Source organism: Chamaea fasciata, unplaced genomic scaffold (assembly GCF_029207755.1).
Source record: "Chamaea fasciata isolate MVZ Bird 193981 ecotype frontalis unplaced genomic scaffold, bChaFas1.0.hap1 SCAF_1, whole genome shotgun sequence".
Taxonomy (NCBI): domain Eukaryota; kingdom Metazoa; phylum Chordata; class Aves; order Passeriformes; family Sylviidae; genus Chamaea; species Chamaea fasciata.
In genome coordinates, this window is record NW_027094086.1 from 118,752,693 (window position 1) to 118,778,989 (window position 26,297).

The window sequence follows — 26,297 nt, forward strand, 5'->3', positions numbered from 1 at the left end:
TCAGTCTCAAGCTTGATAAGAAGACGTCTGTATTAGCACTGGAGCTTGCCGGGTGAGTTATTAGGTGTTGAAAGACACTGTCTAGGAAGTCTGACCCATCAGAATTTGAATGTAAAAGGCAAGTGACAACTTCATGAATACATGAAAAGCCTTAGAGCCCAGTCCCAAAGCCCTCTTTCCCTGCCTGAAAAGCCCGTTTATCTTCGGATGAATAAGAGTTACAGAATTGGAACCTAAGGAAAAAATCGTTGGTATCCGTGGCCAAGGGAATGTCTCCCTCCCACCCATTTGATTAGAACCATGTGCAAGTTTGGCTAACGAGACTGTAGGGCTTTCCCCTCGCCTCTGTGGATGATTGTGGCATTTTATTTGAATGCTGGTATGGTTTCCCATTCCTGTTCCTTGCAAGCTTTTGGTCTGGGCAAATAAAAAAGGAGATGTCAGAACCGGAGAATCTTTTTACAGCATATAAAAATCTTCCCATGTAATCCAAGAGGAAATCGTAATGTGAAGAACATCAGTGTTTTAATGGCCTCCTAATGAGGATGAGCTTGGCCAGAGCTTTGAAGAAGACAAATGGAAAGCTAAACAGTTCATTTCTCCTTGAGGGCAAGGATTACAGTTCTTAGGGAGGACTGCATGGATATGCCTTCAACAGGTAAAGCTTTGGCTGCCCACAGTCTCCTGGCACAGCCCTGATGTACGGGCTGTTGGCAAGAGCAGGAAAGGAGGGGTAGGAAAGTGGGGGGGCGTGCTCACGCTTTCTGGTTTCTCTGTCAGTCTATCCCTCTCTGTGTACTGCTGGGAAAAATGAAGACAATTATATTTACCTAAATCCCTGGGTAATTAAGGCACTAAATTAAAGCCTGAGAAGCACTTGAAACTTTCAGATGAAAGAGCCCATAGACAAACAGCCCACTTGTAACCTCACATGTCTGGGGTTCTCCCTAAGGTATGGGGGATACACAGCAAACACTCTGTACAGCCACAGATAGGTGATCACATCTAATTTAAAAGCCCTCATTACTCCCTCTTGACAGGTTTGGATGTTTGCCTGCCTAGTTCCAAGGCCAATGTCGATCCATTTAAAATTAATATTTTTCATTCCTCTCTCCGCCGTGTGCATTTAAAAGCTGTCCTTGGCTTTTCCTTCCAGCTGCTGTCTCCGATTAGCCCAGCAGCAGTGATGGAGCTCTGCTTTGCAGCTCTGATGGGTTCCTACTGCTCTCATACTACGTTAGAAGTAGTTTTCCTGGAAAAGGGACAGTCTTGTTCCTGACTTCTTCTATGGCTTCAGCAAGCCAAAGGGTCTTAATTTCCAATTGGGAAAAACAGGCCTTTCTCATCACATCCCAGAAACAAGCCATGAGTGCCAGGGGTGTGGATGTTGTGCTTCCTTCTGTGCCAGTGTCCCTTGACAGGGCTTAGCCCTGCATGCTCCCCTTGCTCCTCAGCATGGGCTTGCAAGGAAAGCAGAAATGTTTTTGTGAGCAGATCAAGATGGTACCTCTTTTTGCTGCTGCTAAAAAAGACTTCTGTACAATTCTCCTGGAGTGACATGCGGCATAACGTGACAGAGGAAATTGCCCTCATGGAGATATGTGTGAAGGTCTTTCTAATCAGTTAAAAATGTGAGTTCTGCTCTGGAAAAGGACTGTAAAAAGAATTTAAAAGCACATTGTAATCAGTAGATTGGGTTTCCCTGTCCCTGCAGAGTGACGGCTGCTGACTCTTTGAAGGGAGAGAATGCAGGTCATGTTTTAAAGCTGCTTTTGGCTTCAATGGCTTTGGAGGGGGAGAACAACTGGGTAAAGCCTTGGTGATAGGTCGGTATAGAAACCTCACAGGAACAACAGGGCAGAACCACTGCCATTAATGGCACTAGATGCAGGCACCACCCATTTGAGTTTCTGTCTGGTGTACTCCTAAGGCACAGCTTAGGAGTAAACCTTCACCATGCAGCAACTCACAAATATTTTGGCCATCTTTCCATTCTCTGCTTACTCCCTACCCACCCATCTATCTGCCTACTGTCCTTCCTACCCTCACCAGGCTCTGCACACAGTGAGCTGCATGGTTTGCAACACCAGTTAGCTACACTGGCAACATGATAAATATTTTTCCACTGCATTTTCCCCTAGTTTTAGTCAGTCAGATTGTCTTGAGGCACAGTCAGACTAATGGCAGGGCATTGGTTTAGCTCGGCTTTTGCAGTGCAGTGGCAGGAGTCACCTGCAGTGACAGTGCCAAGTGTGTCAGTACAGTGGGAGCCCTGCAAACCTTGCTGCCAGCATGGCCAGGATGTTACCGTATTGTATTGCTGTTGAATGGTGGGGCTGTGGGTGTCCCCACCAGGCCCTTGACCTCATACCACACAGTACTACCACAAAGAGGTAGCAGAACACCTCCACAGAGGGCTGATAGTGCCTTGGCTGTTCTGGGGAATGAGTTTAGGATTGCAGGCACCCAAAGGGGTGTAAGTCAGCGCAGGTTACATTTACTCCATCTGAATGATAAAACCTTGCCTCTAAAGGCAGCCACCATTGCAGAAGGACACTGGTAGCAAAACTACCACTTCTTCATCCTCCCCATCCGGCTTGTGAAAACTGCCTGACTTCAACTTTAATCCTCACAATTTAAGGTGTAGATCAAAGTACAGGGAGCAGCCACAGCAAAATACCAACAAAATACAACAAAAACCCAAGTCAAAACAACAGCTGGTGTTGTGATACCCTACACAACCCAGCATAACCGGACTCCACAGCCATGTCTCACTGTGGACAGTTCCTTTTTCTTATCCCTGGCTACGTGTTGTCTTTGTAGCACAGCTTCTTGAAGCTAAGAAAAACTTCTACTAAGCTGGAATTGGCTCAACTACCATATAACACAGAATGAAAATGATTAGTGAAACAAAAGGGAAAGTGCAAGGAGGATATAGAGTCCTTCCATACAAAGCCTCCTGTCTTCCTATAGGATCCATTATAATCCAGAGGGCCCCAAATTTAAACTAATCCATTTCTGCCTTTATTTATTTTTTCTCAACTCAATTTCCTACATGAACTGGCTGGTTATGTCAAATATTTTTCTTTCTTTTAAGTTGGCTTGCTGTCAGCTGAATGCAATGCCCTGTGAAAACACCTGCTGACCTGCTGTATACACAAATTCACAGACACACATCTCTGCTGTCTGCATCTCTATATCTATATTGGCAACATGTATCTATAGAATCTATGTCTGCTTGTCTATATACCTATATGTCTCTTCTTGCTTTTAGAGCAGGACCTACAGGCTACGAGTTCCTCATCTCTGCAAAATACATCTTCAAGCTTCTTTCTGTTTTTGGGAAAGGCTGCTGCCTCATTGCTTCTAGTTCAGACTGCTCTGGCTTGCTCTGCTGGCAGGTCCTGGGGGAATGGACTGATCAGGTTCACTAATGGTCAGGCTCTTGTGGTATTTGCTTACCTAACACAATCAGAACACATGTCTTAAATATTTTATCAGCTTCACTGGGTCATTCTCATGCTGTGGCATTGTATTGCTGGAGAATAGAGCAGGCTGGAGGAAAAATAGTGTTCAAGAATGCTGCAGAAAGAGAGTTTTAAACGCATGGCAGCACTAGTGCCCTTCTTACAGCCACTAAAACAAAGGTCCCTGTTGCAGCACAGCAGCTCAGAGATGAAAAAAAGGGCAGTTGCGATAACAAAGCAGACCAAAGAATTGAGCAAATAGTCTCAGTCCGTCAGTTGTTGGCTCTGACCTAAATGGTAGTGGTGGTCCCGGTTTAACTTCGATCCTTCCTTTCTGATGCTTGATTTATTTTTTGACTTCCTAGAAAAAGTTTCTCAATAAATTTTTGTGTTTTATCTTTTGCCTGTTTCTTGTGGGTAAGCTCACAAATGCCTGTGAGTAATGTAAAGTGTAAAAAAAGTGAGTGTAACAAGTTAATTCTGGGGGTAGTCCCAGAGTGGGAGTCTCCTGCAGTGGGCCCTCAGCAGCCAGTAGCTATTGTGGAGAAGAAAACATCTATTGCCTGCCTCCAGCTAGACAGTGACTCCAGGTGAGCAGGGAAAGCTGAGAGGTAGGTCTGTCCTGCAAGCCTTTACTAGAGCTGTGGGTAGAAAGTGTTGCTAATGAGGGGACCTAACCAACCACATCATTTCTGAGCCTGTCCCCAAGGGCTGTCATATGGGGAGATTCCCCACCAGCTGCATGTGGGGAGATTCTCCAAAAGAAGGTCAGACATGCTTTATCTCTTTTTATGCTATGAGTCAGTGTAATAGTGAAGACCTATGTATCCTTGCATGTCCAGTGTTCCCTCTATCCCAGTATTTTTAAACTTTTTTTAACAAAAAAAGCGCTCGTGTCTGCCATGTTTTTCCATCCTCCTGCTGAGGGGTTTCTCTACCACCCGTTCAATTCCAATTTCTCAGCTCTTGTGTCTGTTTATGTCTGGGCTCATGGGGGTTCACCACCCTCCCCTAGCTCCACACGCCTTTTCTGGGGAAGTGTACACTTTCTCCTCATTGCTGTTGTTGCTCTGTTATGCTGCCTTGATTTTTGCAAATGTCCTTGTGTACCTATGGTGTTGTCTGTGCTTGCTTATCATCCCTACTCGAACTCTGTGCTACATTGCCATTGGTTTTGAATGCAAATAGGCTACAGCCTGGGTTCAGGAAAAAGCTGGGACACGTTGAGGAACTAAGTGCATCCACCCAAAGCACAAGAGGCTGGTGTGGCAGAGGGAAGGAGTCTGTACCACTGCTCTGACCAGTATAAGCTGGGGCAACCTTCTTGCTGATGCAGAGTGTCCTCAGATTAGTCTAGTTCTGGCTGTGTCCCTGCAGAGGAGAAGGAAAAGAGTGTGTGCTCACACTGATTCATTTTCTTGCTAATAATAACTTTGTTATGATGTCCAAAGCAGCCTGGAGAGAGCAATAGTAACAGTGGACTGCTTGGAAGAGGAACAAATTCTACAATCAGGTTTGGGAAACCATGAATCAGCTGTAAAGGGCAGTGTTACCTCAGCCTGAACACATCTTGCTTAGCTCATACTGTCAGGTGTAAATATAACTGTGTGGACAATAAAGTTATCCTGTGATATGTCTTCATGAGAGGCATCTATTTTTACAGATATGATGATCCTCTTTCAGTATTTGGCCCCAGAGCAAGAGCCCTGCTGTATAAATACATGTTAATTAGTGGCATGACATCCCTGCTTTAATTGCAGTGCAGGAGTACATGACCTCACAAAAGGATCCAGCTAATGCCATGCTCTGATGTTTGGGGAAAAATGTCTGCTGTACCTCCTTAAAGAGGAGCCGTGTGCACCCACTGTCCCATCTTCCAGCTTTTACAAGGGAAGGATGGGAACAGGGGCATGGCTCTGCCTTTTTCCTACCCATTTTAGGAGGGTGAATGCTCTTGGCCAGATTTAGCCTTTTAAAAACCAGGGGGGAGAGCAGCAGAAGCTGTGCCTGTGCCAGGGCCCCCAGGGGAGCAGCACGGTCACACCGCATGGGGCCGATATCCTGCAGTGTGACACCAGCACAGAGCGCTCGCAGGCAGGCTGCTCCTTGTCACCGAGGCTGCACCACTTGGGTCAGGGCCTCACTCTGGGACTGCCAGCAAGACATCAAGTTGCATTAATCTACTGCTAATCTAATTCCCACTGGAGAGATGGGTTCATCCCGACTAACTTTAGATTACAGTTTACGCATTATTGTGCCAAGGTCTGTATTGGACCAATTTATAGTGAGAAATGAGGCTGGCAAGATAACAGGGGCATCACAATTAGAGCTAATTAGCCCAGCAGGAAATCCATTTCCAGGCAGCTTTTGGCAAGAGGAGAGGTTGGCGGGATAACAAGCATGGAGTGTATTTTGATACAAGCACACTCCAGCTGCAAGGAAAAGTAAAGTAACAGCTTGTCTCATCCTTATGCGGAGGCCTCATGTCAGGCTCCACCACGTAAGTCTTTTTGTTTGAGCCTTTGCAGCCTCCCTGCTTGGAAGAAGTTCAGAGAACTTGTTCTTACCAAGTCACCTTGGCAGCCAAGGGACAATGGTGAGCTGCAAGGTCTGCACAGTGCTTTGCTCCTGCCACCAGACAGGAGTGTGCCCTGCACCTTGGTCCTCCTCCAGTTTGGAGGCATATGAGGGGTTGCAGGTCATAACAGAAATCAGTGAAGAGTAGCTTGGTTTAATTGCAGGAGTTATATGTATGGTAAAATGTCTGGAGTATAGACAAACTATTGAAATTATTTGTATTTGAGTGCTTTATTATATTGGAATTGCAGTGATATTATTAACATTTGTACAAATGCACAAAATTCCTTTCTCTTCTAGCTAGAAAGAGATGTAAAAATCTGACCTAGTTGAACAGTCTCAATGAACTCATTGTCCATTTGTAACAATAATGGGTTCACAATGCAACAAAAAGCTTAACATAAAATTAAACATATTAAATGCTGCAGCAAGTATTTACATTTATGTACCAAAAAAAAAGTATCTCCCTCCAGTAAGGAAGGTGGTTGCTTTACAGAATAAAACAAACAGACATACAAACACAAAACCTTTGCATACAATACAAACAACCTCAAGCCCAAAACTTACTGTGACAGCACCTTTTTTAATATTATATATATATATATATATATTTATATATAAACTTCGATAGTTTAGGCTTACTCCAAGCAGTGCTAAAAGTTCCTTAAAACCAGGACAATGGCAATAGTCCAAAGAAGCAATGTTCACTGAGGGCTACCCAGTGTTTGAAGAGAGCTGCAACAGAGAGAGGGATACAGAGCTCACGGCCATGGGCTGGGAAACACTTGGGTCCCAATGATAAAGTCCTTGGCAAAACTCTCAGTGGCTATTGTTCTTAGTCAGAAGAGCGAATTCACCTTTCGTGCAAAGTAGTTTTTCTTGTGGAAGCATGCTAAAGGTGATCTCTGTCAGGGAACTCTTTGCAATCTCAGCTCTGCGGGGTGGGGAAAATATTTCTCTGAAATTTCCTAGATTCCGGCAAGGAAAACATTTCTCTTGAAATGCCCCATCAATCCTCCCACCTCCCTCGCCCCAGGGCACTGCTGCAGTGAAGGAGCTTTCAGTCTTCATTCAGAAGGCTGTCACACAGATTTTTAGTCAAGAAAGATATTTGGGTCTAAGACCCTCACAGCATCAGATGGCAGGCTCTGACCACGGGCATTGTGAACAGTTCCATCAGGTGCACCTCAGCAATACTAACATTTAACTTGCATAAATGTAGAACTGGAGATCCTGAATCCCAGGTATTACACATTGATCTAAATATAACGAGTTGCAGTTATTGATTCCAGTCCAAGGAGAGCCTGGGAAAGGATCACATTTCCACTTAGAGAATCAATCTTGTCTCTGAGTGTGTGTGAACACTGACATTTTTGGCCTCGTGCAGTTTAGGATTTGCTATAAAGTTGTTTTGAAAGCTATGGAAAACCAATAATGGTGAGGAATTTAGCTCTTAAGTGTAAAGCCACTGATAAAACTGAGATAAATGTAAGCTCTGGGGGGAAAAAAAAAATAAACAAAAAAAACAACAAACACAACCAAAAAAAAAAGGTTATGGATGTAAACAGTCTCTTTTGTCTATGCAGTAAGATGATGGTTTCAGATGTTGAAAAATTGAACCTTTTTTTTTTGTGTTTTCAAATCGCTTGTGATTTTATTGCTTTTATTAATCTTTATAAGTTTTTTGTCTCTTCTTTTTTTTCTTTTTAAAGGTGCTGTCCCTAGTCAAGTTATAAGGCAACATATTTTATTGATTCAGAACTCTAATACATAGTATGGCCACTGTTACCACTGCAGCTTTGCAGCTACTGTGAGCTGGACAACAGTCAAAGTGCATCACAATGCACAACAGAGCCAGTCTCCTGACCTTACGATATACAGGACACTTTGGTTCTTGGGATGAGAGAGTATAAATGTAGCTCAGATGCTGCCTCACATCACACACATTGCATAATAAAACATTTATATGCTGTCATGAAGAGGGTGTAAAGTCTAAGTCACACTGCAGACTGGCTGGTCTCAGCTCCTCCACTTGGGCAGGTGTGAGAGACAAGTTGTAGATATGCCACCAGTGAAAGCATATAAATGTATCTGGTGCAAAACTTTTACAAGAGTATTTATAAATGATTCAACAAGGGAGAGCAAGAAAGAGAGCAAGAGCTAAAGTGCAATTTTAAAGGAATATAAATAATTGAAATGTAGAAGTAAGATACTAATTTGTTGTAACCGGTTTTGTTTTGTAGGCACAGTTTAGGTTTATGTCAACGGATCAATTTTTTTCTCTTCTTCCCCCTCCTAGTAATTTTCTCTGATGTATAATGGAGCTTCAATGGTTTAAATCTAAGGAACACTGCTTAGTAAGAGGACTGAAGAGGCAATGATAAGGCAGTATAGTGCAACTCACTATGTAATATTAGGCAAGAAATGAGGATGGGGTTAGATCTTCTGTGGTGATGTATAAAATCAGCCTTAAAAAAAAAAGCAGAAAAAAAATGACAGGCTTTCCAGTTATACGTTGACTCATGCTTTCTAAAATGAGAAAGCACATTTTGCAATACAAAGGAAACAACTGAAGGTTTATAATTTGTTTCATTGTTACAAAAAAAAAAAAAAAAAGCAGATGCTGCTTTAAGGAAAACATTTAATTCTAGGAATTTCTGTACAACTGACCTCAGCAAACTTTTCCATCTTAGATGGATGACTTCTGCTTGAGACCCTGAAAGATTAAGATGCACACACACCTAGAGTAGTTTATTGCAAAACTAATATTGTAACTTAAAAAAAAAAAAAAACAAACCAAAAACAGATTCTGTACAAGAATACTGTTCAAATGGAATGTGTTAAAATAACATTTATTAATAAATACTTTATAAAATTCTATGTGAATACTAAATTAATAGATTCCTGTTTTAAAATTGCTTTGGTCCTCATGAATTTTCATAAATTCACTCTATACGCTTTTTTTTTTTAAAAAAGGTATTAGCTGCTAAAAAGCACATTTTGCCTAAACTAAAAGGCTAGTTTTCAACACTAAATATTGTTGCTTAAAAAAATATGAATCCTCAAAAGTTGGGCATTTAACAACAGTTATAGCTGGCTTGTTAGTTAACAGGATTGAGTTCATTAACACTAAATCCACACGCACTGAGGCACTGAACCATTGACTTTCCACTATTCAGAATACGGGCAGCAGACATTTAGCTTCATAGCAGGAATTAACTCCCAACAGCAAGAAATTCTCCATAAATCATCATCATCATCATCATCATGGTCATTGTCCTTATAAAACACACCATGATAGCACACAAACTACTTGTCTCCCACAGGCAGCGTTATGAATATGGCTTGCATAAATTGACTTGGGGAAGGGGGGCTGGGGGTGCCAGAGCTGGATCGCAGCATCATTTCTTTCTGATCAAAGTATTGTAGTTCTCCATGGCTGAGATTTCCAACCTGTTTCCAATGTCACACCCACAAGATGCTGTCTATGGTGCGGTAACACCTCCTCCTGAACAAGGCACTGGCCAAGGCTCACCACCCTGCGAGCGCCCTGGAGAGTGGATAATGGAAGTGGTCTGAGTTGTCCTTCGCTGGCAGTGGGGTAGGGCACAGAGCCTGGTGAGCCCAGCAACAGGCTGGATTGGCAGGGCAAGAGGAAAGAGGAAAGTCTCCAGAAGTAACTCATGGAAAAGCAGGATTCTTCCTTGATGGAAAGAGCCCAGGAAGTGCATTTAGAGTGACGTGCTTAGGAAGAGGCTACTGCCACTGACCACATGGCAGAGGGACATCCTGGAGACAGAGGGCTGGGGCTTCTCCCGCAGCCCTTGATCAGGCAGCCTCCAGTGCCCAGTTGGACCAGCAGCTTGAGGAAAGGCTGCAGGATCACTCCCCTGGAAAACAAGAGCATTTTAATGTGGAAGCAAATCTGATGAATAATATAAGGTGCCTGGTACAGTTGGTCCTTTTCCCGATGATACAGCCGATATAAATATGCTGCATGTTGTCTTGGCCTGTGAACCTGTGACAGAGTTACAAGAAGCAATAGCAAATAGCTTTTCATCCTTTACTTATTTCCACATCACTAGCAAGGATTATACCTAAAGGCCAATAGTATAGAGAGGAGACATTTCATTGTAATTACACATTTAGGCCAACATGTGTGGTTGGCTTGCCTAGTTAGCATTAAAAAAAGAAATAATTGAGCTATATATAATACACATCAGTCAAACTGTCAGGTTGCTGAATTTAACAAAACTTAGGCAAGGTTTTTGTATTTTTTCCCTTTTTTTTTTTTTTCTTTTTAATGTAGAGGCTTTCATTTTAACAGCTAAATATTTTAATTGAGGAGACTGAATAAAATGAAGCTAAACCGGAATTCTAGTGCAGTGTAGCTCAACTGGGTATTCTAATATTACCAACAACTTTGATTTTTATTTTTTAATGTATTTAAGTGCTACCCATATAGAGGGAAAGTTTTTTAAATTAACCCTGCAATGGCATTTCCTTTTTGATGGTGAATGATGAAATTCAGATGTAGGGGAAATGCTTATTTGGGTTTTTTACATAGTGGATATTCAGCTGGAACATTTTTCTCGACTGCATATTTGAAAAAAGTACTCTTGGGAGCTGTGATGAAGCAAAACCATTTAGCTATTACAACTGGAGATTAAAAAAAATTATAGATTCAGTATTTAAAACACTTTAAAAGTATATGTTTGTCTAAAATATAATAGAAAATCCTTTACATTTGTATTTTTTATATTTTTTTTGGTTCTTAGACTATATAATCAAGTCAAGATTTACACTGTACATTAAAAATCTTCTTCTTTTGAATGTATTTGCGTAAATGGAAAGCGAGCTGTTAAAGAAAAGAATACTGATAAAAAGTTAGTCACCAAGATAAGAACTAATTCAGCAATGAATGATGCTCAGAAATTTGCTTTCCCTTCCAGACAGGCCCTGCTCCTTACAGTGCCTCCTCACACTTCAGTTGTTTCACTCTTCCTTCCCGCACAGAGAAGACCCTTCCTTTTAAAACCCATGATTCCTCCAAAGACCAAAGAGACAGTCTTTGAGGAAGAGAGCTTTGCTTCAGAACAAAGTGTGTTTAGGGCTAGAAGATTTGCTGGGAATAATGTGGATTTCTCTATTAAAGATGTAGCTCAAAATGTTTGAACATTTTTCACCAGCTGGGAGCCTGCTCCCTGGGCGAGCAGCGGGAGGTTTTGCCGCTGACAGATTTGAGAGCAAAATCAGGTCCCAATATACAGCAAGGCAGCATAATTAACTGGCATCATCTCTGTCTGATTTTCTCATCAATCACTGGGACCACTCGGGGATGCAAATCAGTTGTGCTGAGGGGCAGGCTCAGAGTCCAAACAAAAACCTTAATTGTGGCATAAGGCTCTTTTCCAGACCCTCTCTGCAGGACTGTATTTTCTCCCAAGTGTGGGACTTGGCATTCTTGCAGCATTTTTTAGCTGCTGCGTGCCTTCTAAAAATTATTTAGCATCCTAAAGAACAATTCCTTACCCGCGGTAAGCGGGTGTTAAGTGCCATTAAAGTCAGTGAAGCTACACTGCTGTCTGCCAGCTTGGGATCAGTCCGTGAACATTTAAAGGAATGCCTGCAGAGAGCAGGTCTTTCCCTGGGAATTAAAAATGGCATTTTTCCAACTGGTCAGAACCATTACACTGATTTATTTCTCATTTATAGCCCATGAAGCCTGAGGCTGTTAGCTTTCGTTGCTAGAACAACGCAACCAGGTTAAGGAACAGAAGTTTTCTGCATTATTATATACACATGGATTTTCCTACATTAATGACTGGCAGTGCAAAAAATTGCTGTGACTCTCAGGTGTTGCTTGCTATGCCTCTGCTGCACCACAGAAGTTTACAGGGCTGCTAGCATCAACACAGCTGGCTCACCATCCTGCTTCACCTGCGGCTGGGCTGTTTTTGCCTTACCCTATTTATTAAAAACACTAAATCAGGAGCATTTGTATTTTTTAAAAGCCAAATGCTTGGCACAGCCCAACTGCGGGTGAAGAGCTAGTGAAAGCAGCAGCCGTGCCGACAGTTTTTAGGTGGGCTTGAAGTTTTTGCTTGTTCATTACCATTCTTTGAGAAAAAGAGGGAAGCGAGAAAGCCTTGGAATGGAAAAACAAAAAAATCTGGGAAATGAAAAGGGAAGGGAAAAGGAAGGTGTGAGAATAACTGGAGGAGAAAAAGGCCAGAGTAAGGGAGAGAGGAGAGGGGGAGGGCTGGACAAAAGAGCATGCTATTTGGGCTTGATTTTGTCCTGAAGCCACATCCTATATAACTGCTCTGAAAGAGGCTCTGAATGCGAGACGTGGTCTGCTGATAGCACAATGCTAACTCTTTTTTATTATGCTGTCAGCAGATGCCCTCACTTCTATATTTATAGCCTAATTAATCCTAGTTACCTATGTTTGACTCTGTTTAATACTTTTCATGCCTCACATTGGCTAACAAGCTGCAGTTTAACACAACTTTGTATTTCTGAGGCTGCAGGCTAGACTGGTGAGAAGGAAACATGACTATGTACAGAAACAGTTAGGTTTATAAACAAGTAACTGGTACCAAAAAAATGGAGAAAGCACCCAAGCATTTCTCAAGCTGATAGCATATTAATTGCGTAACTCCCTTTTATGTAACTAAGTATAAAAGACATTTTAATAACTATAAAAATGAATAGCCAGAGTCTTTCAAGAACTAAGGAATCTTCCAGGTTTGAGTTATGGTTGCAAATGTCCTTAGCAGAGAGGACGCTTTGATACGGTACCACACTCCCCAGCAGTTTCTGATCAACCACTTTTAAAGGATGGGGTTGATGTCTGTTCTGTGGCTGGCGAGCTGGGTGAGAGTGGAGCTTCCCACGACGTCACTGACGGAGGAGGAGGTCGTTATGGTGTTGTGCTGGATGACTTGCTGCTGGGAGCAAGCTGGGACCGGGCTTGCAGGAGGGCTGCTCTCAGGACCTGGGAAGGGAATGAGGGTACAGAGACAACACAAATTCATTTTTCCATCCAAGTAAAAAACCTTGGCTGGGTGATACTCTTGGAAATACTGATAACCTGAAGCATGCACAAGTCCCAGGATTTCAAAATATAATTACAGTTATCCAACACTCTCAATCTTAAGATTGTTTTAGTTTTCATTCTGTTTTTCAAGCCAGCTTCTCTGATATCAACCTGACTTCAGGAGCTGAGACCTTGAAAAAAGTCCAAGACCTTAATAACTGAAACTAATGTTGGGATAAAAAGTCTGATATCTTAAGGTCCTTAAAATCAGTTGGGATGCTTAAACGCTTTATTTGTTCCAGCAGGAATCAAAATTAGAGTGCAGTGTGCTGCAGCACAGAAAATCTAATTCGAGCAACAGCTGATAGGCATGTAATGCAATTATATATTTTTTCTTTGAGTACTGTTAAAGAGACAGATGCATAGTGATGCAGAGGAGACAGAAATGGGCTCTATTTTAAGACAATATCACAATCTAGCAAGCCCTAAGGCTCCTCTCAACCGTTCTAGAACGGAACAGAGAATTTGCCTCTAAATTACTACACTCACAAAAGGCATCAACTAGAAAGAATTGATTAAATGTCTCTGCTAGCTGAGAATTTTTTTGGGAAAAAAGAAAGAAAGAAAGATGAGAGTTAAAAAAGAGTTAACAAACCTTGAAAACCTGCGCCAGGCCTGGTCTGTGCCACTGTCAGAGCACAGTACCATTTTCGCTGGAGGGGACTGTAATGTTTTCCTTTTTAACTTTCCTTTTGAGAGTTATTTTAAGGTTCTGGCAGCACCGTGCCCAGAAGGACTCTTGCAGGTTTGGAGCTGTGAGTTCAAGCAGGATCCTCCACAGGGGAGTGAGCGTCCATCCGTGTGCATCTCCTTGCCGAAAGGAGGGGTGGGGAAGGCTAGCTCTGCTGTGTGGGATGCAAACCGGGGCTTTTTTGGTTTTGAGCGGGGCTGGATAAATAAGGGCAGGAGATTGGATGGCTTGGATGATGATTGAGAAGACAGGTTCGAGTGATAATATGACCAAGAAGGGGTTCTGGAGGGAAGAATTGGAAGGTTTGCTTTCCTGTGAGGAGTGTGGAGACAGCGCAAACATACCAGCTACTTACTTAGATATCCTTGTGATTCTTTCTGCATAGCTGTTATCGGACAGTCTTTATGTGTTAACAATAACTGTTTCAGCTGTGCTACCTCATTTTTCAGCATGGAAACCTCGTTCTAGAGAAGAAAGAGAGACTGGTTAGCAACAAAGCTTAAACCAGGCTACTCCGCAAAGTTTAAACCCAAGAACACAAATCCTGCTCCATAACTTTGAAAGAACCGAGCAAAAAAGGCATTCAGGTGCTTGTGTGCCGGGTTTATGTTAACATTTGTCAGTGACGTTATTTTGTAACCTCTGAAGGCAGTCTGACAAATGAACTGACTTCACAGCACCAGAGATACTTAAGGCAATCTTTCAGTCTACTGGAGAAAAACCAGGGCTCTCTGCATGAGGCCAGGGGGCAGATCAATGGGGGCAAAAGCCATGTTTGCCATGCTCAGGGGCACGGTGGCAGGACTGCTGTCACCTACAGCTCACCTGCAACCAGTGCCTGGGTGCTGTTCACACCTCTGAGTTTTGTGGGAGAATGTTTTGGAGGAGTGCCATTCTACAAAAGGTTTTCTGCTCTTGGCAGCACACAGGGGCACCTTTGCATGAAGCAGAAGTATTGTGCCTACCATAGGAAGGACAGCATTGTAAGAAAAGCTTTTATTATCATATTCATGGTATTTTCATCTATCCAGTTCATTTTCCTCACCGACAGACTGATCTGTTTGTGCTTCTATCTCGCTGGCTTTGAATGAGGTTTTAACTACATGCCCTGCTCTGAAGAATTTTTCTGCAGACATGTTAATGGCACTTAAAAAAAAATCCCCACAAAAAGCAGTGACAAGAAAAGAAAATAAATACAACTCCATCTAGTGAAGGCTTCTAAATCCCAAGACAGCTTTTTCCTGGTTTATCCCACTAAAATGTAATTATTTCCTTAATTGAAGCACACACATCTTGATTAACAGACTGATTATGCCTGAGCTCCCACTAGGAGTTGACTGTGCAGGGGCAGCCCAAAAGGCACCGTCAGTCAAGCACAAAGAGCCCCTCTGTGTCTTCAGGGGCGCAGACAGTGGCTCGCACCTGAAGCTGCATGTTTGTCTGGGTGAGCTCTTCTGCTTTCTTTTCCAGTGACATCACCCAGACCTTCCTCTTCTGTCTGCAGCGCGTGGCAGCGGCTCGGTTCCTTTCCAGAAATTTCCGCCTCCTCTCATCTGGGTCTTCGTCCACCACTCTCCTCCGGCGGCCTCCAGTGGGCTGTGGTGGCTGTACCGTCTGTGTGGGCTGCATCTGCTGTGCCGCCGGCGAAACCTGCGGGGCAAGGAGACGTTTTGCAGGGGGTAGTGAGGGGAGAAGTTGCAGAGGGGGATGCTGAAATGGGAAAGGAAATCTCACACACTCTGCCTGCTCCCCAACAAGGTCTGCTGCAACAGGCTCAAGTCAAAAGCTTCACCAGGTGCCACTGAAAGTGGCTGCTGGCAAATCCTTGCCATGGTCAAAGGAGAGATATTCTGGAAATGATCCTCTGAACATTTTTTCTCCCTTGAGCTAGTTCTTAAAAACATTCATTTAGATGCCTTCTCTGCCACCACCTATTTCCAACCTGGAATGTCCAGTTTCTCTCAGGATCTGTTTTAATCAAAGCAGAGGACTGTAGTGGTCTAATTTCTGTGTCTCTCTTTCTCCCCTTGACCCCCAATTGCCTCCAAAATTTTAGGCCATTTCTATTTTCTGAGCTTCACCATTTCCACCTCAATCTTTGCCATCTCTGGAGACAGGAACTGCAGAACTCTTTACACCTGCATGGAGCTGGGAAGCTGCGGGCTGGGATTGCACAAGGGCAGCAGACCTCACTGCCCTTCAAGGGTAAACAAAAAGAGTTTAGATCGAACCTGTGTTTTGATGAATTGAGCTTGAACCTGTATTTTGATGTCCCTGCACTGTGTGGATAACGGATATTCCTCTTACCAGTTTCCATTTGACCTCTGCGTACTTTTTTTTATTCAATTTATCCCTGGCTTTGAGAGTAGACAAACACCACATCCAGTCCACTGCTACAAAACTATGGAAAAAACATGTATTTATGCTTTTTTAAGTGCAGGGGAATATTGATCCTGCTTCTGAAAGTAACTGGCCCACAATATTACAGAAAAGGTGCATGGTGGAGCCAGCGCTGTGCAAACTACTCTCCAGTTGACTCTTGGGCAGATGGAACATTCCCACATCCCGGTCAAGAACCAGGGCCAGATTAAATGTTCAACTGCCTGGGAATAGGCTTTTGGACTACTTTCTGTGCCACCCAGGCTACAAGGCTCTGGAGACACGCTTTCTCTCCCTCTCCTTGGGGTCTGGGAACCCAGCCTATGGATCCCATTGCTCACACATTGCTGCTACCACTCCTGCACACTCTGGAACAGTCTGGAAATTTGAATTGTTGACTCAAAATTAGCCCTCTTGTTCTGGCAAAGGCCCAAACCTCCAAGGTGCTTCCTTTTGACTCCAGGGAGTGGATGTACTCAGTGCTTTGTCAGACTGAGTCCTGAATTTCAATTGCCGCAATTAACGTGTTTGCCTAACACCTCCGTCTGTCTCAATTAAAACGATACTATCGTCTTGAGCCTTGAGAAGTTGAGGTGTCTTTTCTGTCTAGAATCTAGTTTGGTCCCTCCCCCAGCTGACTTGTGGCAATTACAGTGGCAATTTTAAGTGTAATTATTCTGTACATTTGATAACACTTTTTGCATAAAGGCAAATTTATTCCCAGCTTTATGTTGCACTGTCAGGGAATCTCCCATAGGAGCAGAAAAAGATTTTTTTTAAGAATAACTTCCTAAAAATAAATAAGCCACCCCACATTTTCTGACTGATTTTTAAAATTTCAGCATGCATAAACTCCATATGTTTGCTGATAAAATCTTCAACACACTGTCCACACTGAGGGTTGGAGTGCCAGGTCCATGGCAGCTGCAGTAAGCACAGCCCCCATTCTCACCAGCATACCCTGGCTTCTGCCAGGACACAGCTGCCAAGGGATTCCAGCTGCTCCCTGTCCACCAGGGCTAGGCATGCTGCCTCTTTAGTAGTATGTTTGAGTGCAGAGGTCTCAGAAGTACCTTTTAATGTCAACATCTCATCAAAGACCTTTCATTTTTTCACACATAACACCTTTTCAGACTTCAGAGATCTGTTATTTATGTTTCATTATCCTTTTTTGCTCCTTTTACCTTCAGCTTTAAAATTTCTTGTTTCTTAACTCTCTCAGTGAAATCTCGTACAAAGGCAGAAAAAGGTAACTATACAATTTTGGTTTTTCAAAATTCCTCTCTAGATGGTCATTTTCTCCTGAAAAACTAGTGAGTAATTTTGTTTTCAGAATATACCAGGCAGTCTCTGGGTAGTCAGAGTGCATTTTCAGAACAACAAAATCTTCTTTCCATCTCAGGAAGATATTAATTACAAGGGCTGCCATTATTCCACTAATAATGTCATGTGGGATAATTAACTGACTCTTACTTGATAGCTCTTAACAATGAAATATGTTAGACTTTATCTTAGTAACCCTCTAAGCATCATTCTCTAGCAGGATTTCATTGCCCTGCCTAGGACATAGGAAAGAAAATGAACTAAATATAAAAGTATAGGTTAATTTTGGTGTTCTTAGAGGATGCTAATCATGTATCCATTGTGAAGACAAACATTGGACAGTTAAGAGAATGAAATGGCATCCAAACCCCAACTCCACTCTGAGTTACTACTCTGGCAAGTTTGATATAAAGAAATTTTTAGAGGGCCAATGCAGAATAATATGAAATTTTTGTAGTAGTTGAGGCAGCATAGCTATAACTTCGTAAACTATCTCTCTTTCTCAAAAAGATACCTATCAGAAGCTGATTTCTACTTTTATCCAATATTTATTTCTGTTTTTTGCAATTTACCACAAAACTAATACCCATTCACTCATTCTATGAAAACATAATGCCTTGGGGTCCTGCGTATCAAAACGGTAGCTGAAAAGCATGAAATGAATTCTAACATTACAGAAGGGCATGGTGCAGAATAACAACAGTCTCAGCATGGGAGTATGCAGCTTACAGCAGCATGGACCGTGCTGTCATTTGGCAGGTGGTTTGGAATGGAAGAATCTGGCTCAGAAGAATGAGGAGGTTAATAATTAGAAAATCGCACCATAAAATTAATGTCTGCTGGAGCAATCTGATCCCCAAAGAAGCCATTACCATGGGGACTATGGATGAGCTTCGAAAGTAATAACTATGTGGTTATTACTCAGCAAGCCCTTCTTTTCTCCCCTCTAATGCATCTGTTCAGAAATCACTATTGCCTTTGCATCACAGGAGCATATGCACAGCAAGAGCTCTGCTGCCTGGGGGAGCCACTGGCTCTGGGATTCCTACTCCATCATCCTCTGTCTGATCCCCTTGGTGACACTTACACCCATGGACAAGGTGAAGATCTTGATTTCCCATGGGGTCTGTTGCCTCCAGCAACATACTGTGCATGGGAAAGCTTATCTGACTGCACAGACCTAGCTGCAGAGACTGTGTGGTGCTGGACAAAGGGTGACCCTGGCACAGCTTTGTGGCTGCCAGCCAGCCCAACTGCCCATGTGCCTGTACCTCTTCTTGCCTGCCTGAGAGTCTTTTGTGGTGCCTAGCTAGGAGAGAATACAAAGCACAAGAAGTTGAAGCTGTCTTAACTGGGTAAGAAAGTCAAGGTCCCCGTTCAAGAGGGTCTAGAGGAAGGCCATTGGCTTACTGATCTTATCCTTAGAACTGTGAGATGTTTCCCCATGGTAGCTGCTATCCCCAGTAGTTTTCTCTTCACCCATTTAAAGTGGTGCTGTGGATATTTTCCAGCAGTGCACCATACCATGGGAATTGATGCCCTCAACTGCATTAACATGTTTATCCTCCCAGCCCCTCAATGAAGGTTAAGTTACTTCCCCCATGTCATCCATGGAGTCCTCAGTTGGCTAAGCACAACTTTATCCTTACTCTCTCAGGGGTGTCCAATACAGTAATCAGGTTACTTTTGGTTTCTCTGATATGAGATGATGTCTTTTTTACTGGAGTTTTTAAACAATTCCAAGGAAAATAGCTTGTTAACAGATAGGAAAATAATTGAATTCACAAAGTAAAAACTGAAGTAAACTTAGGAAAGCTCTGGACATCCTCTCACAGGGGAGTCTGCTGCTCTTACTTAGACCGTTTCTCTAAAGCTGACAATTCATTTTACATTAGCAAATAGTTTAGGGAAATCCCACGTGCTTGCAGACTCTGCAGTAATAAAGCTACATGTTAGTAAATAGTTAATGTTGTGGGACACTGGGATGTCAGCCAAATACTCTCATTTTCTTTAATGTTTTCTAAGAGCTTGTCTGAAAGGTATTTGCAAGCAACACAATACTTCACAGACTGAACTTCTTATGGCTGGCATTCCTCTTTGTCCTCACATTCCATGCACTGCCTGTTTGTCTTCCTTAACTTTGCTCTCCAGACCTGACCTGTTACAGTAACTGCCCCCAGAGCTTTATTTTTCTTGTGCAGTCCTGATGCAGAAGCCTATCATCTTAAGACATTAATAGAATTCCCCTTAAAAATGACTCTTCTAAAGTTTGTGCTCCCTAGCTCATTAGTTGAAGAAACATTCAGTTCAGATATCAAATTATCCAAATTGCTGAAGCCAATATACCTGGTCCAAAAAATTGAGTCCTCCACCTCGTTCAGTGGAGACCTTCACTGACTTGTCACCAGAATACAAGTCTAAATTGCCTTCTTTGTTTAAATCTCTCTCCTTGGACTGGCTTAACCCTCTTTTTTCTCCTGCCACAAAATGCACCTACAGTTCTCTGCACTCACTGAAGACACTTTCTCTCGTTCTATGCAGATGTCTGTCCTCTTCACAGGGTCTGGATCATTTAATCTTTTCTAAGACAGTGTATTCTAACTTTGAACTACCTCTAATATCTCCAGTCTTGGATACCCCCTGGTGACACCCACACACCAGTGGCATTTCATTTCAATAAGGAGTTTGTTACATATCTCTGCAGGTAGAATTCAAACAGCTTGGTAAATCTTGGCCTGAGAAGCACAAGAAGGTTCAAGCACATTAAGCAACATATATAATATGCCAATCTCCGTAATGAACCTCATCCATAAAAGGATATGTGGCAATCTGCAGAGCTCAGAGCGCTGAAAAGCCTTGGAGCTCCTTATAAAGTAAGAAATTACAAATGTCTAGTAAATTAGGCAGCAAAACAAGTTGTTGCTTCACTCCATTTTCTAAATAAAGTTCTAGCATCCCCATCACCATTAGCAGACATTTACAAGCAGCCTGAGGGTCTTGTATCTAACAAGACATGCATGCAAGAAGAAGCAATACCGAGATCAGGCTTTAACTCCACCCAACAGCAAAACCCAGCAATGCAGCAGGATATGAAGGTCTACCTGTGCTTGTCCGCCTGAGTGCAGCGGGGGGTGCGGTGAGGTCTGGTGGTGTGCTGGGTGTGCGTGAAGGTGCGAGTGGGAGTGGTGGTGGGGGTGGTTCTGCTGGTGATGAGGCTGAGGATGAGGATGGTGTGCCGGATGCTGGTGCTGATGTGGGTACGAATGATGAGGTGGCAGTGTCTGGTGCTGATGAGGATGTGAGTGCATATGATGGTGTGGTGTCTGGTCCTGTCGCGAGCTCATCATTTCCATCATGTGGCCCATGGTGTTCATATTCCCATTCGACATGGTGGCAGGATGATGACTCAGTGCTGCCTTCAATCTCTGGAACAAAACAAGGCAGAAAATTCAACATTCTTACATGGTGATCTGACCAATCATAAAATGCTGTTGCAGAAATGGTGCCCTGTCTTGTGTTTTGAGATTTATTTAGTTCTTCTCTTGATGTTCCCTTGATAAAAGGCATCTTATTTCAGTTTGAGAAAGAACATATTATTGGGCTCTAATCTAGTTTTCCATTGCAAATATTTAAAGATACAAACATCCGAATTGAAATTTCAGTTACACATTTCATACTGTGCTTCTGAGGAAATATAACTGTCCCTCTCTTTGGCCAGCTCAGTAGGGTTACCTTCAACAAGCTTGTATTTTTGCAATTTTTAAAAATGAAAGTCTGATTAAAATAAAGATGCAACAAAGTGCCTGTCTAGTTTTTACTTTACTAAAAGAATCATTGGAAAATACTTTGCATTGAAGTGTTTTTCGAATTCAGGTGTACCAGTACCCAGCCTGTTCCTTCATCATAAAGATGGGGAAAATAATGAAGATGGCCTCAACCTGATCTTCCTTCTTTGCTGAAAAGTTCAAGCGTGTGTTGTCCTGTTGTCACATGCTTACTTCTATCTGTTTTGTATGCCACATGTCACTGGATTGGGCCCTGGAATCTGACTAGGGCAAAACCTTCCCTAGTATCAATGGGATTTGGTCACTTTTATCTGAACACAAGTAAAGGCCAGTGGGAAAGGGTGAAACATTTTGGACTGCAGCACAGTATCCTTTGTGCACAAAGGATATTGTGGAAATACAGAGTAAAAAAGTTCCCTTTCAGCACAATTACAGGGTCATCCCAAAGCTGTGAGTTGTACCAGCATACAGACACCTTGCTGGTGTCATCTGATCCCTAGACGACTGAAATCACTGGCACCCTCCACAAGTGTGTCAAAGGTAGAGCGTCTCAGATGCTGGGTAGGAGAAGAGTTTCTTCCAAACCCACAGAAACCTCCTTCACGTCCAAGGTTCTGCTTCTTGCTCAACATAGAACATTATCTACAGACAGCTACCCAAGACCTCCTTAACTCTTGATATTTTCAAAGAAGTCAATTGATTTACTCTCACTAATGCAAGTAATTAGCAGAAAATGTTAAGGTAAAAAAGAAAGGAAGGAGGTGCATGGCATCACTTGATGCCAGACCAACACAATTTGAATAACCCATCAACTACCTCATAATTCATTATCTAGCCAGAGGATAGAATTAATAGCAGAGAGGTCGTCTGTAGAAGATGTCACCATAGGACAGTCAGCAAAGAGATGCAGTGGTAGGAGGCAGAGACGTGAATGGTAGGAGGCCTTTCCGCATAGCAATATCTATCTGTGGGTCAGAAGACCCTTTAAGCCAACATGACAAAAAATGCCAGCAGAGGAACAATGGCCAGGCTGAACTGCATTCTGGTTCTGTCTTTAAAGCAAAAAGACTGACTGCCAGGACACTCAGAACCTATAGATGGGGATTTCAGTCTATTTTGTATTGAAATAACATCTGTCTGTTGCAACCCTGCAAGGCCACAGGTAAAGGCTTCTATGTTCAAAGCTGTTACTGTACGGTGTTTGTACAACTGTGAGTGAGAAAGAAACAAATTCTTAGGGGGGAAAAGAAAGAAAAATAGAGGAAAAAAAAGAAGGTTGTGGAAGGCAAAAAGAAGTAACATTCAATTCAAATTGTCATCCTCAAGTTTTTGTATCCATATGCTTTTTCAGATTTCATGAAGGTCATTCTACTGAGACATTCTAATAGATGTATTAATCTAAATTTAGTGACTTCTGTCACTAATGATCAATTGGCTGACCAAGACTTAAATATATATATATATATTTGCAAAACACATCAGTGTCTCAGATTCCAAGAATGAAGTCTAGACTGATGTCTTTTAAGATGGTTCCTTAAAAAAGTCTATCAAACCATAACTACATGGCATATATCCCATCCTGATCATCTTCTCAAAAACAGAGATCAAAGGTGACTGTGCCAGTGAGGTTAAGTACCTCCTTCTCTACCTCTAAAGTCAGAACAGAAGGCAATCTAATATCAATAGCAGTAACCCATCATAGCATCAAATGGAGGACTGGGGCAGCTGTTGTCCTTAATGCTCCTGAATTCCAGTGCTACCATGGTTACTGCAAGCAGCTCCTCCCAATGCTCAAAATAACTGGTGTTACCTGGGAGTGTATCAGGAAAAACACGGAGAAAATGCATTCATAAGTCAAATCTTTCTGTGTCATGTTTCTTCAAAACTCCCTATGAAATTTTTCATGGAGTTGAGCCACCATGCACATCTAAGACAGAGCACCAACAAAAGCTGTTGTAACTTTGTTTTCTGAAATTAAATGCAAAATAACCAAGCTCTCATTAGTCAGCAGTTTTATGTGACGAATACCTTACAAAATCTACTATGTCTATTTGTCAAAGACCTCTGAAACTGAACTACAGTATGTCATCTAAACTGCAGACTTTCAAAGCGAAAGAAAAAAGAGGGAAAAACTTAATCTGTGAATAAACATTTTTTTTCAGCTGTAAAAACTGAGGCTTACTAGTGTGGTGCAACTTCAAGGAGAATAAATTATTTTGTTTTCTTTCTGTAGCCTTTCCACCATGTCCATTTATTTGAGATAGCAAATCAAGAGAGACAGTGAGAGGTCTGACATGCAGCTGGTTTCAGTCAATAGGGGTCATTTCCATTTGGTCTGTGTATTTTACAAGCTCCTTGTTCACTGTTCCCAATGGGAGGGTGGGCCAGCTGCCCTGGATCCCAGTCCTGGTAAGAAACCAGCTCTCTACATCATCCTGTCCCAGGGCAGCAGCAGCCATCGCCTCCCTTTAACTTCATGCTTAGATCAGCTCTGCAGCAGCAAGAGTCCTGTCCATGCCCACATCTGGAGCAGCCTAAATCAGTCACTGCTGCCCATCAGAAACATTCAGGGAACAATAAACTTTTTTTTTTTCATCTGGTTTTCAGTGAGATCAATTGTTTTCAATGTTTTAGTTAGAGCAGAGGGACGGAAAATCACCAGAACTTGGTACACTCTTTGCACTGAGTATGTTAGTGCTCGAAGGGCAGGCTGCAGTTTTGTTATTGTTTCTTTTATGTGTGCTAATTGCAAGCAGCTGTTTCAGTTTAGTGTCAAATAAAATGTGATGGCATAAAAATTGAGCTTACTGGACTGACGACACCACCAAATCCCCTCTAGAATGAAATGGTAACCCAAGATCCAATTCTCGGCCGTTCAGTTTTTTCAGGAACTGTGTGACTGACTTCACCCAGAGCCTGCAGGCATCTGGGAGTTTGCAAATTGGGACTGAAATGAAAGACTTGCTACCTGCTTTCACCTAAACCTGAAATATCTGCTAACCTCACAGCAGTGATTTTTAGGGCACAATCCCTTTTTTCTCCCTTTTATAAGGCAATTAAAAAAAAAAGTCCCCACCAAGCCAAGAGGAGATGGAGATCCTCAGCTTTCCTGACTTTTGGCCCTTACTGATTATTTTTATTATTTTATCAAAGTAACATAATGGCCAACATCAGTTTTAGCTGATTTTCACTCAGTCATGGCATTTCAATAAATGACTGTGAGTGACACAGACAACAAGAGAAGTCTTTCACAGAGAACAGCCTGCTTTGCCTCTGATCAAGTGAATAAAAAAAATGCCTTTTTGATCCTGCAGGAAGTCAGAAGCACATATATTGTTGTCTTTGATGCCAAGGAGGAAACAGAAACAGTGGATATTGGGGCTTCACAGGTATGAGCGTTGTGTTCCCTGTACAGAACAGGGAACTTGCTCCCTATTCCTTGTGGCAATGCCCCTAACTGAAACATTTATTCTGAAGCTACCCCACTGAATGCCATATGAAGGTAACACCTCAAAGAAGTTATCCTTGTACTTGGAGTATTGGGGGTTTTTGGAAACAAGAGAGTTTTCACAGTGCTTCCTCCAAGACTGACATCATGGTGCAGTTAATTGCTTGATGCTTCCTTTTATCAACACAGATCCTAACTTATACAGTGAACATCTTTGGACAAACCCCAAATCTGCCAAAAATAGCCTTCAAGCACTTGAAATGAAAAACAGTATCAGCTTCTCTAACACTTCTGTTATTCTGGATCTTGCTGCTTTTTAATTTTCCTCAACTGTGACATGTATTTCAAAGTTGGCTTAGTTTTTGGTCTACCTTTCTTTTTCAAATATTGTTAGTGAGAGACAGCATTTTCTTCAGTTTGTTAAAGGAAGAAAAAAAAACCCAACAAACTGCTTTTCTCACATTTAAAAAGGCAAATAATTTTGCGGGTTTCACATGCATAATATTTACAAAATTTAATCAAGATTTATAATATTTATAAAGTGTTATATTTAAAATAGGCTGGACATATTATATGCCATAATCTGTACATGACTATAAAATACAGCTTTCTCCTATTCATCTCACAGTGGAGAAATGACAACAGTCTTCAATTTTTACAGGTGCTCTGTGCTTGCATCAAACAATAAGCTATTATAACACCCAGCTGAATTTTAGGTTGGGACAGACACGGAATGCTGCTTTTGAATAGGATTGAATTGTTCCAAATAAGTATGCATTGCTGCACTCAGAAAAAAAGCTCTCTTGCCTTCTGGTCTGTATGCCCAAATCCCACTAAATTAGAACGAGACAAGACCAGCTGCAGTGCCTAGTTAATGTCTGGTATATTCTTATCGGGAGATTATATCAGACCCCGGAAGGCACATGAAATATGATCTCAAAGATATTTTCTTGCACTAGTGACTATGATTCTTGTCCCGATTATACAAGGGTTCAATAAGTTCCCCACAGGGGACAGAAGAGTCTAGAGAGGGATGGGAAATCAGAAAGGATTACAGACATCAAGCATCGCCACACATCTGCAATTCAGTAGCAACCTCAGGGTAATGATCTTGATTAGCCAACCTTCATGGCAAGCATACCATTGACTTCAGTGTCACTAATATTGTTTTCTCATTTGCAATAGTCAAGCTTTCCTTTTAACTCTAAGCATCATACCCCAAATTTATATATAGAGTTAAGCCAGTGACAGCTAAAGCTGTGAACAGAACTTCACCCATCGCATTTCAGAGCATCACACCAAATTTTATCCTTTCCTTTAACTATGACTGTGACAAGGGAACTTAGCATAAATGTCACCCAAGTCCTTTACAGTTGTCTGCTGAAAAGCATTTCACAGTATAAACAACAGAAACCACTCTTTGCAAATGTTCCGCTCGCATTCATAAAAGTAAACTGGAAGCGATTCATCGCCACTCAATAAGTGAACTGCAGATACTTAGGAGCACATTTCAAAGACTGGCAAT

The 26,297-nt window shown here is 42.2% G+C and overlaps 1 protein-coding gene across 5 annotated transcripts in view; it reads right to left on the reverse strand.

Moving 5' to 3' along the window:
• Positions 1–6,270: 6,270 nt before the first annotated feature.
• CREB5 (cAMP responsive element binding protein 5) overlaps positions 6,271–26,297 on the reverse strand; it is a 257,956-nt gene continuing 237,929 nt past the window's right edge. For all 5 annotated transcript variants that reach the window (XM_066195143.1, XM_066195125.1, XM_066195135.1 and 2 more), the window contains 4 exons: positions 20,641–20,964; positions 15,260–15,487; positions 14,193–14,301; positions 6,271–13,044 (listed from right to left, as the gene is read on the reverse strand). In XM_066195143.1, coding sequence (XP_066051240.1) covers positions 12,881–13,044; positions 14,193–14,301; positions 15,260–15,487; positions 20,641–20,964 — 825 coding nt within the window. In that variant the 3' untranslated portion in view covers positions 6,271–12,880. The remainder of the gene's footprint in view (positions 13,045–14,192; positions 14,302–15,259; positions 15,488–20,640; positions 20,965–26,297) is intronic.